This window comes from Sphaeramia orbicularis, chromosome 1 (assembly GCF_902148855.1).
Source record: "Sphaeramia orbicularis chromosome 1, fSphaOr1.1, whole genome shotgun sequence".
NCBI classification, from domain to species: Eukaryota; Metazoa; Chordata; class Actinopteri; order Kurtiformes; family Apogonidae; genus Sphaeramia; species Sphaeramia orbicularis.
In genome coordinates this window covers 36,459,693-36,475,992 of record NC_043957.1, presented here as the reverse complement: position 1 = coordinate 36,475,992, position 16,300 = coordinate 36,459,693, and the positions used below count along the sequence as shown (strand labels likewise).

The 16,300-nt window shown below is 37.9% G+C and overlaps 1 protein-coding gene across 3 annotated transcripts; it reads left to right on the top strand.

Moving 5' to 3' along the window:
* The first annotated feature begins 1,052 nt into the window (after positions 1–1,052).
* LOC115421118 (mitochondrial glycine transporter B-like) lies at positions 1,053–13,889 on the top strand. Of its 3 annotated transcripts, none has more exons than XM_030136863.1 (8): positions 1,053–1,609; positions 1,977–2,054; positions 6,115–6,239; positions 6,690–6,774; positions 7,721–7,900; positions 9,797–9,965; positions 10,644–10,807; positions 12,045–13,889. In XM_030136863.1, the coding sequence occupies exons 2-8, from the start codon at positions 2,040–2,042 to the stop codon at positions 12,165–12,167; spliced, it is 861 nt and encodes a 286-aa protein (XP_029992723.1). In that variant the 5' UTR covers positions 1,053–1,609; positions 1,977–2,039; the 3' UTR covers positions 12,168–13,889. The 3 variants fall into 3 exon arrangements, with proteins under 3 accessions (XP_029992723.1, XP_029992716.1, XP_029992707.1); XM_030136856.1 differs by having other exon boundaries at positions 1,053–1,619; XM_030136847.1 differs by lacking the exons at positions 1,053–1,609; positions 1,977–2,054 and adding an exon at positions 5,019–5,211.
* Positions 13,890–16,300: the final 2,411 nt, after the last annotated feature.

Genomic DNA, 16,300 nt, shown 5'->3' with positions numbered 1-16,300 from the left:
AAAATTATAGCATAATAACCTATAAATAATGACATCTCCACATTTTTGTCTTTGTTTTGGTGTAAAAAAAAAAAAAAAAAAAAAACCCAAAACATTAAATTATGAAAATACTTACTTTTATAAACTATCCAAAAAAACAACAACAAAAAAACTGAAATTCAAATTAAAAAACGTAAGAAAATTTAGTGCAATTTAACAATATTATTCCTTAACTTATCATTTCTCCATGTGCATTATGGATCAGATCTACAAAGACACTAAACACTGAGGAACAGATGGAAAAATTGTTAAAACTGTGCTTAATTTTCAACAGACATTTCAGGTTGTTCATATTTGTTCAGGTTATTCACATTTCAGTGTTACAGGATAGTTTGTAAATGTAAATATTTTTCATAATTTAATGTTATTTTTTGCACTAAAACACAGAAAAAAAATTAAGTTGTTAATTCTAGGTTTTTTTTTTTTTGCTTAATTCAAGACTTTTTTTTTACTTAATTGAAGATTTTTATTTTTATTTATTTATTTATTTATTTTTTGGCTTAATTCAAGATTTTTTTTTACTTAACTGAGGATTTTTTTTGTTTTGGCTTAATTAAAGATTTTTTGCTAAATTTGAATTTTTATTTTTTTATTTTTTATTTTTTTGCTTAATTGAAGATTTTTTCCCCCCCCTTAATTGAAGATTTTTTTTTTTTTTTACTTAATTGAAGATTTTATTTTGGCTTAATTGAAGATTTTTTTTTTTTTTTTTTTACTTAATTGAAGATTTTTTTTTTTTTTTTTTTGCTTAATTCTGGATTTTTTTCCTTAATTCAAGCTAAAAAATTTTTTGCTTATTTCAATTCAATACTGTGGAATTTTTGCACTTGGCAAAAACATCCCAGGGGCTGAACTGGACCCTTTGGTGGGCCGCATTTGGCCCCCGGGCCGCATGTTTGACACCCCTGTTCTAAAACATTGTGGGCCAGTGTCATTTGCTCATTTACTATCATTTACTGCATATTGACCCCACAGCGACACCCTCAGGTCAGAACTAGAAACGCACTATCAGCCTGCCTTGTTTTCGAAGTTTCAGTTGAAACAGCAGAATATAACTTAAGTTAATAGTCCAGTAAAATGCAACTATTACCCTTTCATCCCACTTCCATCCGTGAATAAGTAAGGTTACCGTGTGGAAATCTTGCGTGGCCGTGTGACATGTAGACACGCATAACTGGTGTTGACGCTGCACCGTCGGAGGTCAAATACCGCTCGGCAGATGCTAACACCACAGCGGGACACCTGCATTAGCACCGGGGCTAACTTTAGTCTGCAGTATGACTTTTAGTTTCGGTTGTCTTGGACACAAAACCGGCTTCAGAAACGACACATCGAACCGAGCGTTACGTCTTTTTTTTTCTTGTAGGACAGACTTTGTACTGACTTCACTAGTTAACTTACCTTCAGACTGCTAACATTTCCAGAAAAGTCTTAGCTAAATTCGCACAGCCACGTAGAACACATAGTAGGTCGGGTGTTTTAAACCGTGGGGTCTCAAGAAACTTTCGCAGTTTCAAAGTATGTGGATTTTGGTGCTGTCGTGGATCACCGCCCCTCATCGTGGGTGAACGTAAAGTCAGGTAAGAGAAGCTAAAATGCTGGGTCGGCTAGTTAGCTTAGCTTGTTGATAGCTGTGTATCAGGCTGAGAATATTCTGTAAGACAGTGTTTGTTATCTTTGTCGGTTGTCTTTCCATGTGGTTACACTAGTGGGTTATTTATTAATCCAGCCGTCAGAAATTTGCCATATCCTCCCTTATGTTAGCATGGCAAGGTTAGCAATGCCAGCTTGTATGGAAACCTAGGTTACCACACTGAACTCTGACCGCTAACGTTAGCTTAATGCTGCTCAAACATCCTCACAAGCTTGACTTTGTCATCAAATGAGTTCATGGTGACTTTCTGGTTTGCTTTTAATTTTTTCCCCCCTAACATCAGGTAAATCCAACCAGCCTCAACACGGCAGCAGCAGATGAAAAGAATCTGTCTCTGGGCTCAAAGATGGAGCTAGCAGCGGTGAGTGCACCTGCTGGGCTGCGGATCCTCCAACACACACATACACACACACACACACACACGGAGACACGTCTGGTGTTTTCTCACACAGACAAAGCCTGTGACCCGTGTGATAAAAGTTTTTGTTTATTAGTTCATGTGGAGGCCAAGCATGCGTATCTTTATATAATTGTGGCTCATTTTTTTTGTTTTTAGCCATGAATGTGAGGGTATTATAACCTGTTATCACATCTTTAAAAAAAAAACAACAAAACTTTATGTACAGTTTTTAACTTTACAAAAATTGTACAAAACATGCCACAACAAAGAAACAGACAATCATAGAGGCTGCCAGACAATTGTAAACTACATAAATAGACTTACAGAAATAACATAGTTGCAGTAATAATAGTAAAGCAAGTACCATGTGAAAAGTTAAGTAAGTAAGTAAGTAAAGCTTTATATATATAGCACTTTTTTAAACAACATGTTACAAAGTGTCATAAAGGGGAGATAGATCAAATCAAATTTTAAGCCAATTTACAGAAACCCAACAGAATCCTCCAGGAGCAAACACTTATGACTGGTGACAGTGGTGAGGCAAAACTTCCCCTTAACAGGCAGAAACCTTGAGCAGACCCAGACTCCTGAGGATGGCCATCTGCCTTGGCTAGGTGGGGTTAGAGCGAGAAAGTAAAGGAGGAGAAAAGAGAGAGCGATAGAGATAGAGAGAGACTGGGGGAGAGGGGGGAGGTACGGGGAGACGCATGCACAGATAACTCAACTAGAACATGTATAGAACAGTATAATAAACACTATCGTAACTATATGGATAAGTGAGTGATGACGATAAAGGTGGAGAGAGGCAGGACCACAGCAGCAGGTCTAGAGGTGATCTTAGGAAAACCTGTGAAGATCCAGGGAAAACCGGTGATGATCCTGGGAAAACCTGTGAGGTGATAAAGCACAGAGACTCCAGGGAAGAAGTCTACTCAGTAACACGAATTCACTGGGGCCTAAACAGAAGAGATTTAACAAAATGCTTGTTTATAAAAGTGAGTTTTTAAGAGTCGCTTGAAGGTGTCTATAGAATCTGATGTCATGGGGAAGACTATTCCAGAGGGTTGGGGCCAGAATTGCAAAAGCACAGTCGCCTTTTGTTGAGAAGTTGGAGCAGGGGATGGACAGGAGGTTAATGTTTGATGAACAGAGTGGTCATGACGGTGAGTAGGGAACTAGGAGGTCAGAAATGTAACTGGGGGCGAGGTTGTGTAGGGCTTTAAAAGTAATTAGGAGTATTTTCAAGTGGATGCGGAATTTTATTGGTAGCCAATGTAGGGATGCGAGTTGAGTCAGATATTACACCTGACACTGAGCTAAGAAGGGTTCCCAAATTCTCTCAAATCCGTTTTGTTTTCGTTGAGTTTGTACAGGTGCAGTCTTTCCATTTGAATACTGTCTCACATCTGTAATTGGATTAATGAATGTCTGAAGGGTAAAGGTTTGTTTGCTGAAAAGGTGGTTTGGTAGAAAAATGTACACTAAGCAAGACACGCTGTACTCCCCATGTCACATTCATGAATGAACTATCATTGAACTAGATATCTGTACTTTCTCGTTTGTCCAGGTCACCTGTCATCTTTAGTTGTTTTCAAAAGTTCAACTAGACTGGTTTTATTCTTGAAAACGTTTAGTCTCTCAGCCAAGAGACTTCATCAGCTGAAGAGACTTCATCAGTTCTCTCATCCAAGACTGATTAAGTTTCACGGATATGAGACAAAATGTTTTCAAGAACAAAACCAGTCCAGTTGAATGAAAACAACTGAAGATGTCATTGAGCTTTTTTTTTTTTTTCAGTGTCTAATTCAGGGAAAATATAGAGTTTTGGGAAAAATAGAATTGGTTTTACTATTTATTTGTGCTAAAGAATAAGCAAAAGTTTGACTGTCTCTACTTCTCCCAAATTTCAACAATTCAAACAATTTACACAACTAATGTTTGTACTTGGGAATAGTTCTGGAAATAATGATTTATAGAATAACTCAGCTTTTCGGTCATCCTGGGATGCTCTCAGCCAGTCTTTCACACTGCTGGTGTTGTATGCCACTCCAGGTGTTAAAGTGCAGATGTTGGGCTTTGTCATATAACGTGTGACTGTTTGTCTACCTCTTGAATTTCTGCTCTCAAGATTTGAAGTGGTTCATTAAATTTTTTTTGAGTTGTTGAATCAAATAGATTGAGAAACTTAATAACATTGACGCATACATTGCTCACTAATAGTGATGTTCATTCATAAAGCCTTGTGGGATGCTGATAAGAGGTATTAAATGAACTTGTATTAGTTTTCATTCAACAGCTTCTCTATTTGCTGACAGAAAGCCCTTTTCAAATATGGAGCATTATTGGCTTTGTCTGGGGCTGGGCATCACTGAATCGAGATTTTTCCCTCTCTTTCTTCTTTGGCAGAATCAGCGACGTGGCAATGGAGGCCCTGAAATCATGTGTCTTAAATCACCCTAACAGTTTGCTTTGAAAGTGTCGGATTTTTCTTTAGCTTTTTTCTATAATTATGATATCATTGTTATGATATGAAATTCACTGGCCTTTCACTGGAAGGATTCATAATTACAGGCAGATTTAAACATGGCACCACCTAATAACTTCGGTAAATGGTACAAATAGACTCCTACAGACATACATTATCTTTGACCCATATTTTGTGTCCTCTACACAAGTACACACATGCACGACATCCAGCCACTTCATGACTCATGCCATTTGACAAAGATGCAGTTTAACAAGAAGCTTTGCAGAGAGGTGGGGGTGAAATACAAATGTGTGTGTCTGACAGATAAAGATAGAAGCCATAGAAAAATGCAGCCTGGATTAAGCTTCTGCCTTGGCTGCAAAATGTGTGTGTGTATGTGTGTGTGTGTGTGTGTGTGTATGTATGTTGGGGGGGAGGGAAAACGTAAGCAGGAGCAAGCCATTGTAGGTTGGCAGTGGAGAGGGAAGAGAGAGAGAGGAAGAGGGGGAGAAAAGGCTTGTGTGAAGGATGGAGGGTTATTTTGTAATATGCTGTTTGTAACGGCAGCATCAGAGAGAGAGGGAGGTGAAAGAGGGCAAAATGCAAGAAAAACAGGATTCTCCAAGTCGAACCTCAGGTAGCCTGGGGAAGGTAGGAGATATAAATGTGTGTATTGAAATGTCATGTGTGTCCATGTAGAAGCTTTATATTATGTGTTGAATGTGTGAGCCTTATCCTACTTTGCTTACAGACAACATGTATGCAGTGCATGTTAGAATAAATTCACGATTTTTAATTTTCTTCCTTGTTTGTAAACTGCCTACCATCAGTAGCTCATGATCAAAGAAATCCGGTGGTCGTCTGCATTTATTCTGCATAGCTGTTTACCTTAAAGTGCAGCTAAATTTAGTGTCTGTTGATGTCTATGCCTCATCCCCTCACTGCCTGTGTGTCCACAAGGCATGTAACCTCAGATAATGTTCAGACTCAGTATAATTCTTTCCAACAGCTTCTCTGTGTGTGTGTGTGTGTGTGTGTGTGTGTGTTTATGTGTGCATGTGGACTGTCTCTGCACATCTCCATCATCTCCACTGTGTGGGAATCTGGCCTCTGCTCCATTTACAGCTTTGTTTCGGTTTTTAAATGTCTAACAGGCACATAATATTGAAACCAAAAGTAAAGGTATTGGAGGTAATATGATGCACATTTCTTTCCTGCCAGTTAAATCATGTTCCTTACTGTTTTGTAAGTGCTGGTTTGTGCCCAATGGCTTGTAAAATTTAGACTGACATGTTTTTACATCATGCTTTTTAAGCTGTAACTAATCCTTTTTATATTTCTCATCCTTATCCCTTTCTCCTGTCTGGTGTCTGTTCACAAATCTGAATTCTGTCCACATTTTCTGCTTCTTTCCACATTGTCCACTCTGTGCTTTGTGTCTGTCATCTTGTTTTCATGTCACTTCTCTCCCTTATGTCCTCTCCCTTTGCCATTCCCTCGTCCTTGTGATCTCTCTATCACTGTCTTTCTCTTTCTCTCGATCATCATCCTCAGGCTCATCCAGCACTCAAAGCCTTCATGTGTGGTTCTCTCAGTGGCACCTGCTCTACGCTGCTCTTCCAGCCTTTAGATCTGGTCAAGACTCGACTGCAGACCCTGCAGAACAATGCCAAACCAGGGTGTGTGCACACATTGACACATCAAGTACACATAGCATAATGTACATTCAGATACCTCCAGCATGATCCCCATTTCCCTCGGCCTTTCCTTGATTCACTCACACCGTGTTAGTCAACATGCTCTTCAGGCACGTATGACAAAAAGACACACACACACCACAGCAGGACTAAAATCTGCAGGCAATTCTTGACTGAATGTGCTGTTATGACCCATATAGGGCAATTGGTCACAGCAGCACTGTATTATCACACTGTCATGCTGCTAGATTGCAATGGACTGACGCAGGAAATGTTGACAGATAAAAATGGATCATTATTGCAAACAGCATGCTACAGGTGATGCCTTAGCATTTATTGTTCACAGTTAAACTGAACAACTCAAAATGGCTTTTCCTCTGTCTTGTCATGTTTGATATTAAAATGTTCCGTATTTTTATCCTTATCCTGCAGTGCACCAAAGGTGGGGATGCTTAAGGTTTTCATCAATGTTATTAGGACGGAGAATTTCTTCAGTCTTTGGAAGGGAGTTTCACCCGTAAGTAACTGACCTCATTAGTTGTTTCTTTACTGTAGGGCTGTTGACTAGCCTTTAAAATGTCAGGCAGTGTGTCCCAAATACCAAGCTGATGCATGTCTTATTTGGTCCTGTCATTTGTCATCTTCATATTTGATTTACGGTTACAGAGGAGTAAAGGAGTACGACACACTGGAATTTTGTACAAAAATGACTTGACTGAAGAAACAAAATTTCATATTTCTCAAATCGGGTCATAACAAACAGTTGACAATTAATTTTGTAGTTGATAACATTGACTTGAATAATTGTTGCTGTAGTTTTGGCAATGATTGACTCAGTTCTTCTGTTTATTTAATGTCATAAGAGGTTGTCCCCTATTAGTTCACTTAGAATGTTCTCGTTCATATCATGGATTTTCTTGTAAAAATGAAATCGAAAACTTTGCTTTACTTTCTCTTTCAAATGCTTTTCTTAGTTAGGAATTATTTTAAGTGTTTCTCTGAGCTACATTCCTTAATTTATATGCATTTTCTATGTCTCTAAGATGTGTTTATTTGCGACTGATTGGGTTGAGATTTGCACTGAAAGCCAAGGATATGTTACAACATGTATTTTTGTAAACTGCTGTTGCTGAACTCAAATTAATAAAATATTAAATCTCCACTGCTTTTTATTTTATTGTTGCCAAATTTAAACTCTGTGTAATATTACAAATATTCTGTCATATCCAGAAGTTATTTGTTCTTTTTCTGTTAAAAAGTGAAGGTAAAGATAACATTGGAGCTAAAGATCCACTTTCAGACTCTTGAGGGAATATCCATGACATGAACTGGAAAACTTCTGATTTCTGGCGGATCTACCCCCAAAATATATGATGGTATTTCAACTGAGGTGACCTTTAAGAGCTTCACAAACATAATTTAAAGATGTTTACCACCTTTATGCTGTCCTTTACCTCTCATAGTCATTTGTGCGATGCATCCCTGGAGTGGGCATCTACTTCAGCACCTTCTACTCGCTGAAGCAGCACTTCTTCCAGGACCGAGCGCCGAACGCTGGCGAGGCCGTCCTGCTCGGAGCCGGTGCTAGAGCCGTGGCTGGTGTCAGCATGCTGCCATTCACAGTCATAAAGACACGGTTTGAGGTTAGTTATAAAAGATAATGTGTTACAAACCATCTGACATGTCTTGTAACAGGTGCAAGTCTGTGGTTTTTTGTCCTTTTTGACCTAGAATGAAAAAGATAAATGTTGGATTAAAAATGGAAAGCAAGTGGAAGCGTGTGTGTTCTAGAGGAAGCCTCTATCAATAAGTACTTGGATGTAGCCTTTCATGTGGCCCAGGAAGTACATGTTTTTTCCAGCAAAGCTCTGAGTCTTCATTGTTATTTTTCCAATTTGAGGAGGAATAAATACACACATCAACTGTGACCAAAACAATGGAAATGGTTTTGCTGTCCAAATATTTCTTAACATAACTATGTGCCGTTCAATCACCAGTAAGCCCTACAGTGGCATGTGTTTCAGAATAACAGAAGAATACAAGGTTCTTTTCTTTTTTCTTTTATTAGTTTATTTAATAGGGGCCATGCATATTTATGAACATTATTGTGTAAAAAAAAAAATACACCCATGTAAATATGCCAGAATTAGTAAAAAAATAACTACTTTTCATCTGCAGTCCCTGGGCAGGTGACAGAACAAGACATAAAACAGCCAACACTGATCCAGCACATGTTCACTATAAATTAAAAAATACACATAATGATGACATAGACATCACCAAAACAAACAAAAAACAAATGACACATATATACAAAAGGTTGCACAAATGACACGGAGGACTAAGAAAATATTTATTTCTGAACCTGATATTTAAATACACTGTGTGTAGTATTTCAGGAGAACAGTCTCTACAGTTGGCTTGGATTTTTTATATAATTTTTTTTCCAGTTCAGATAGTTTATTTCAGTCTGTCATGAAATTTTTCTGGAATTAATGTGAACGATAATCAACTTAACGCTCTAAGTTACATTGACAATCCAAACAGTATTGACTGAAGACTTGTGGGTCCCTGTTACCCCTGTCTTTTGCAAGCACTACTTTAGGTTAAAGCAACCCTGAATGCATTCTTTTGATGTGCACAATCATGATCTGGTCATTTATGTAATCACAAAATGTTTTAAGTGATATTTTAAAGTAATTTGAATGTTTCATTTGCAAAAAATACACTACAAAATGGTAATCTGTACATTTTTCTGTGATAACATAACTTTTTCATCAAAAAGTACTGCTCTAAATTGCATTATATCATGTTTGTAATGATATGATGCACATATTTGGTGAAATTATGACATTTTTCACTGTAACAAGTGCATGTGTTTGGTCGTCATCAAACCAACATAACATGAGTACATGTCACTAAATGCAATGTGAATAAAAGTGTCTGCTATTTTTTATTCATTTGCCTTTTGGTTTTTGAAAGCAGCTGAAGACTTTCAGCAAGGGGGTATACATCAAATATGCTTTTATGTTTTTTACTCTGTATTTTTATGTGTTTTATTAGGTATTTAACTGTTTTTATTAAACTTCTATTATTTTATTATTTATTCAACTCCTCTAGATTTATTATGAAGCACTTTGTGACCATTGTCTACGAAAGGTGCTATATGATTAAATGTTACTAATGAAATATATATTTGATATTTAACTTTACCTACAGATTACATGTTTATATGGCTCCTGCATACCTGACAGAGCATAATGTGACCTCATGATCTCTTTGATTTTAGTAATTTATTAGGGGGTCTTCTTAAAGTGTTTAGTGAGTGACTTGATGACAGAAAAGCTGAAACCATATCCAGGAATAAAAGACGCTGGTGGCAATGAATGGCCATCTGTCGTCACACATTTATGACCACAGTTCACTGGTGTTTGTCCACAGTGGCAATCTGTAACACTGTTGGAAAATAACTGATGTAAATTCTGAACATTGTGAAACCTACTCCATACTAACGCTAGATGTTTTTTGTTTTTCCTCAGAGTGGCCGTTACAACTATGTGAGTGTGGTGGGGGCTCTGAGGAGTGTGTATGAGACAGAGGGAGTCAGGGCTCTGTTCTCGGGGTTGACTGCTACGCTGCTACGAGACGCTCCGTTCTCTGGTATTTATGTCATGTTCTACAGCCAGGCCAAAAGATCCCTGCCTCAAGGTGAGAGTCGCAAGAAATGCAGGTCACGCAAATGTCAAAGTGTGATTGTTGTAGAAAAGCGGTCAGCGGAAAGTGTATAGTGCCCAGTGTCTTGTGTCTTTTTAGGAGCTTTTGTGTTAAAGTGCTCATTGCATTCATTTATCCAGGATGAACAATTCTGATTGAACTTGTGTACTCTTCTTACCAGGGCTGCTCAGTAGGATATGTCCTCTGTTACTATAAGAAAAAAACACATTGTTTGTGTTTGTTTGTGCTTTATTATTTGCATCATTAAATAAGAGATTTCTGGAATGGTATGGAAATGCATATTGAAAAAGAAAGCAGTGAAGTCAAATTGTAGCAAACAGGGAGGAAACTGAAACAAAAGAAGCCACAACCAACTGGGATATAACAAAGAGTTCGATACTAAAAGAGGAGCTACTTCTAAACCACGTGAATTTTTTTGTGGTTTTGGCGTTGGATTTGAACTAAACTAACATTCAGGTCTTTTTTTAACTTGACGCTATATTTTAGGAGTATTTTCTGTTCATTTTTTTATGTTTCATTTAAGCTATTTCTTGAGGAGAATGTTGATGAAATGACCTGTATCCCACAGCCTTACCTTTTACCTTCAACTCTCCAACACTTGATATGACTTTCCTCTGTGCTTCACTCTGATACGTTGTTCTGTTCTCTCAGAGGTGACCTCGGCGTCTTATGCCCCTCTGGTGAACTTCAGCTGTGGGGTGGTAGCAGGAATCATGGCTTCAGTGGTGACACAACCCGCAGACGTGGTGAAGACTCATATTCAAGTCAGCCCGTCTCACTGGAGCACAGCAAACGCCATTCGCTTTATCTACATGGTATGTGCATAAATGTCACTGGCTGGGATGGGCGTTGTTTTAAAGGGGTCATATTTTGCTAAACCCACTTTTATTAGTCTTTGGTGCATTTATTTGTGTATTTGAACCCTAATAGTACAAAAAGTTTGAATTTGAACCCTCCAGGTGCTGCAAAGCTATCTTAATATTCATTTTGGCAAAAATCAAGTGGATTTCTACAACACGTTTTAATTCCTGTGTGGACAAACCGGCAGCCTTCAGACAGGTGTGGAAGGGCGGAAAAGGGCAATTAACCGACAATTAATAATTTAATCAAGCAAATTCTTATTGACAATTAATTGTTAGTCGATTAATTGTTTACATCCCTAGTCTATAACTAGTTACGTCATGACATTTGCACATATAAGGTCAAGACTTCCAACAAACATTTCTCCAAGTACGACATAATTGTTTGTCAGCAGCAGTGGTTGTAGTAAAACCTGAAAATATGTCCAAACTTTAAGACAATTACCTAAAATGTTCAGTTGTTGGTTGAACACCATAGAGCAGCACAGCCATCAACCTGGAGGGGGTGGGGCGTGAAGTGGTTCATTTGCATTTAAAGGGCCAGCGCTAAAAACGACCTTTCTGGTGTCATTACTCAGAAATAGAGTTGAAGATGGGCCTGTGGAGTTGAATTAATGAAGAATTCAGACCCAAGCACAGTATTTACAGTTTATGTAGACCACAGAGAAATGTTTTAAAATGAATAATTCCTTTGAAAAAAAAAAAAAAAAAAAGCAAAATATCACTCCTTGTAGTGTTTGGAGGACGTTGGTGTTGGCTGCGAGTTTCTGACAATTCTCTGCCTTTGACCCCCATTATAAACTTATATCAAAACAGACAACTGAAGCAAAAGTCACTCTTTCCAGCAAAATATATCATTAACTGAACATAAAAACAAGTGTCTGCAATCTTTGTCATGTGTCAAAGGAGTTTGTCTTGTTTCCATGTTCACTACGGAGCCTCTGAATATCCAAATGGGTCATATCTGATGACCATGAAAACATGACAAACTGTATTTTACCTGAATTATCTACATGTTCTGACAGGATTAGTGGTTTGGAGGTTATTACATGTTTCAGACCAGTAGATTGTTTTGGTCGCTGGCAGGTCTGTAGGTCTTCAAGGGTTAATGTCCTGCACTCATTCTGTGTTGTGAACGCTCAGCTTCATCATCACTACAGAGACATAATACTGGGCTTTGTTTTCTCCTCAGGAACATGGGCTGGCTGGGTTTTTTCGTGGGGCTGTCCCCAGGTCCCTCCGACGTACCCTGATGGCTGCAATGGCTTGGACTGTATATGAACAGCTGATGGCTGGAATGGGCCTCAAATCCTGAAGAGTAAAACTGCTGAGCCAAAAGAAAGTATTTGCATAAAATATGAGGGAATAGTGGTGTATATTTTCTTGCTGAAAGCTTCATGCAAGGATCATAACGGAGATGAGGAGCATACAGAGAGAGTGAGGTAGCACAGCCAAGAGTCTGATCAGAGGAACCAGGTGGAGATGCAGTAAATGTGTGGAAAAAAAGTTGAAAGAGTGCTTGTGTGTGTGTGTGCGTTTCTGTTGATATATTTTCATGTTTGTGAAAATGTGCCTGTTACTTGTAGGTGTGTAAGTTTTGAGATTGTAAAGTAACACCTGACACAGTCTTTTGCCAGTCTTGGATTGAAGTGACACTCCCTGCTATGAGGTGAACTTTTGCTTCTCCTACTTTCCCTGAAGTAGCACTCTTAAAAAAACAAACAAAAAAAAAACTTCTTGACACAGACTGTATAGGTATTTAAAAATGACATCAAGTCAAATGAGAGACTCCGCGAGGTGGTGTAAATGTACATCTGCTGAGGAACCAAAGCACTGAGAGTCGCTTTGTTTTTGGGCACATTTAAGAAAGTTGTCAAAATTGAGCAATGTTTGTGGCTTGCCAGCTGGCTTTATTTGACAGCACACCCAGAGGATCTTTTATTTTTCAGGCTCAGACAATCATGCTGCAGCATTATGGGAATAAAATCCAGGCTGACTTTAATAAACAAAGCAAAGCCTTTGTCTAAATATTCCTACTATGCTAAAGGTTAAATACTCAATGGGTGCATTTTCGTCTCAGCATAATTAAACCACCTGTGCTTTTTAAAAAGAAAATGCTTACTTCTGGGCTCACATGAAAATAAATGTAATGTACCTGAAAAGTATTTAGGACCTCACATAGACCAGGGCTTTTGGAAGAAAAAAAACTACTTTTTTATGAGTTTTGTAATTAAAATTAGTTATTTTCTTTGGTCAAGATGTTACTTGTCATCTGATTATGAGGTGAAATTTCATTCTCTCAAATGTTAAAACTCTCAAAACTTAATGTAAAAACAGAATATACAGGAGTAAACTCTGTAGCTCGCAACTCAAGCATTACTTAATTGTGCTGTTACAGTATGTTTAGGAAAATGATACAGTCCATTTCAGTGCTACAAACCTTTTTGTGGCTTGTAAATACTGGACTAAACAAACTACTGGTAACAAATGATGGCCATATTTTTCTTTTGCTTGTACAGTGTGCCCTTTGCCATAAATATTATTTATTATTGTTAATATAAAGAGACGATATATTGAGATTAATTATATATGTGTTAATCGAATAACAATAGACAGTGCCAAGCCGTCATGAGAGAATGACTTGTTGTAATTGTTGACAAATGGACCAAGATCAAGAGAATTCATTTAAATCTGATTAAAAACCAAGAAAGAAAAATTAAGCTGATGAGGCAGTATTCACAGTATTCAAACAGATCTTAGACTGTACAAGATCTGAAAGCAAGAGGTTTTATGGCCTTGGTTGTGGATCTTGACTGGAGGTGAAGCTAAACACCTGTTTTTGCTGCAGACTGTATTTATGTGTTTACCTCAGTGATTAGATTCCTCCAACCTCTCCTGCTGTGATAGTTGATCTTCGTCACGATTCTGTTCTACATGGTCATTGTTATTGTAGATATTTGGTCTGTGCTTGTGTTTGCTCAGACGGATGGTGTGCCTGTCAGGTTTAACATGAATAAATTGTACTTTTTTAATGCAATTTTGTGTCTGTGCTGTAAAAATGTAAGCTTAAGAAGGGACTCCCATCACGTATAACTTATTTAATAATGAATATCACACTTTGTACTTCCTACACATAATGAAATAAAATAATCACAGCCCACAAGGATATTAAAGAAAGGTTGGACAGAGGTTGTATAAGGTGTAAATCCTTAGTCATTGTTTTTCTTACAGATCAACCCCATTTTGGAGACGCATAAGGGAGTAGACTGTAACCAAATACCACAAGAGTGCCATTTCAGCCACTTCAAAATGGCCCACTTTAAAAAAAATTATCTGTATATTACAATATTCAAAAAATAGCTCAAAGAAACAAAACAAATCTGCTCATTGATGAAATATGATTTTTAGATTGCTTATTTTCAGAAAATGTGCACTAATATGATGACGTTTCTCTATAGAGGAAGAGAAATAATTTTTTTCTGTTTATTCAGTTAAGGTCACTGCTGTGCTGAAGTCTTAAAATGGTGACGAAAACCCTGACTTTAATAGATTTGGTGATGAAATATCAGCTGAATGGAAATGTTATCAAATTCTAAATGTAACTTGTACCAGCAGTGGAATGTTGAACCATAGATGAATGAATGAGGTTTAGGAGCAGATGAAGTTGAGTTTGTCCTGACAGTCCCAGTTCTCCAACAGTCCCTGTTTGTTCAGAGCTCCACAGCGACCCGTCGCTGGACACTGGTGGTCCTGAGAAGCCTCGGGGTGGGTCTGGTAAACCAGAGGATCCCTGCTCATCCACATCCAGCGGTTTCTCAGGAAACGGAGGCCGATCCACACCCGGTCAGTAATGTGGTCCTGTCGGATCTTTCTCTTGACCTGGACGAACTCGGCCTCAGAGGTCAAGGTGGTGAGTGAAGTGTGGTTCTGTCTGCAGGACTCCAGAGCCTCCTCCCAGGACTTCCTCATCTCACCATTGACCAGGTTGATGCAGAGGAAGGGCAGTTCTGTTCTTGTATTTTCAGCAGACCATACTTTCAAATATGGATTGAAAGTAGCAGATTGCTTGCCGCTGTGATGTACCCCCACTATGCCGGCAGGAATGTTGCCTGTATAACCTCCTGACCACTTCCAATGCGTTTTATTCCAGTGGAGACCAGTCCAGAATCTACCCCTTACTATACCAGCCGTTACATTTTTCAGGAGGTCCTCCTCACTTAATGAAGTAATCGGTGACAGATCAGTAAAATGTATTCTGCAGAAGTTCTGAGCCTGTTTCCACGGTAAACCATTCGATATATAGACATATTTCCCAAAGTGCAACCCTGCAAACGCAGTTAGAAAATGGAGCACCGTCTCCATCTGAGGAGGTTTACAGGTAACTGTATGGATGAGTCTGTATCTACGGTAAAACTGTGTCTCAGTGTGTTTCCTCCTCTGTTTTATCCTGTTTGGAGTATACGTCTCATTATACAGACCCAAATTAAATGCAAAATAAATCTTGGTTTTTTTGGTGTTGGGTAACTCAACCGCTGAGGTTTACATGGATTAGGATTACATGCAGCTATTGTACTTATGTGTGGAATAAACCAACTGTTTGATACCTGCCACCACTGTAACTACTGTAAGTGACATATTTGTCAGTTACTTTCTTTGTATTGTTTTTCTTTACATTTTTCAAAACACAAATGTTACTTAACACACTCAAAAAAACTTAATTTCTTAGTTCATTGTGAGTCTGTGAGTTTATGTGCAGCAAATAATTGTGTTAAAGTTTGATGTTTATGAATGGGGCCTCAGAGCACTTTCTAGAACTGTTTGCATGCAACAATAACCTTGTTTCTTCATTTATTTATCTTGTTCCCTATTGCTTCATTTGCCTGAGATCCACAATCTAAAAATATATCACAAAAGTGTTCATGCATTTAAGTGTCACATGAAATAATTCAAGCAATCTACACAAAATCTTCACAGTGAGGGTGAGAAGATTAGAGTGAATATGTTGGTATAAATTTAAAGAAACAGATATAAGAGATGTATTGAATTAGTTTAGGGTTTAATGGGGGTGGAAATGGAGGTTCTGTCACTTTAAGGCTCGTTGTTGAATTTCTCTAAGTCACTGGATTTTAGTTGTTACGTTGTGTGAAAAAGGACACGTGGTTACATCTGTGGTAAATATGGTTGTAGAAGATTTCAGAGCAACAGTGGTTATAGATGAAAAGTGTTTTATATTTCCAAGGTCCTCTGTCTATCCATGAGTCTGAATGTCCTGTGCAGCATCAGGAGGAAATGTTACCTTTAACTGTGATTCTGAAATACTGTGAATCACAGACCTAAAATGTTTAATGACACTGATCTACAAGTAAAATGCCTCCAGAATAAAAGTAGTAAAACTTTACCAAGGTACCAATTAAAAAAATTAAGTAAAAAATTTTTTTTAAAAAGTAG

Coding starts and splice junctions, on each gene's coding strand:
- LOC115421118 (XM_030136847.1), top strand. CDS start 5,161: ATGCAAGAAAAACAGGATTCTCCAAGTCGAACCTCAGGTAGCCTGGGG. Junction 6,240..6,689: donor CAGAACAATGCCAAACCAGG/GTGTGTGCACAC, acceptor CTTATCCTGCAG/TGCACCAAAGGTGGGGATGC. Junction 6,775..7,720: donor TTTGGAAGGGAGTTTCACCC/GTAAGTAACTGA, acceptor TACCTCTCATAG/TCATTTGTGCGATGCATCCC.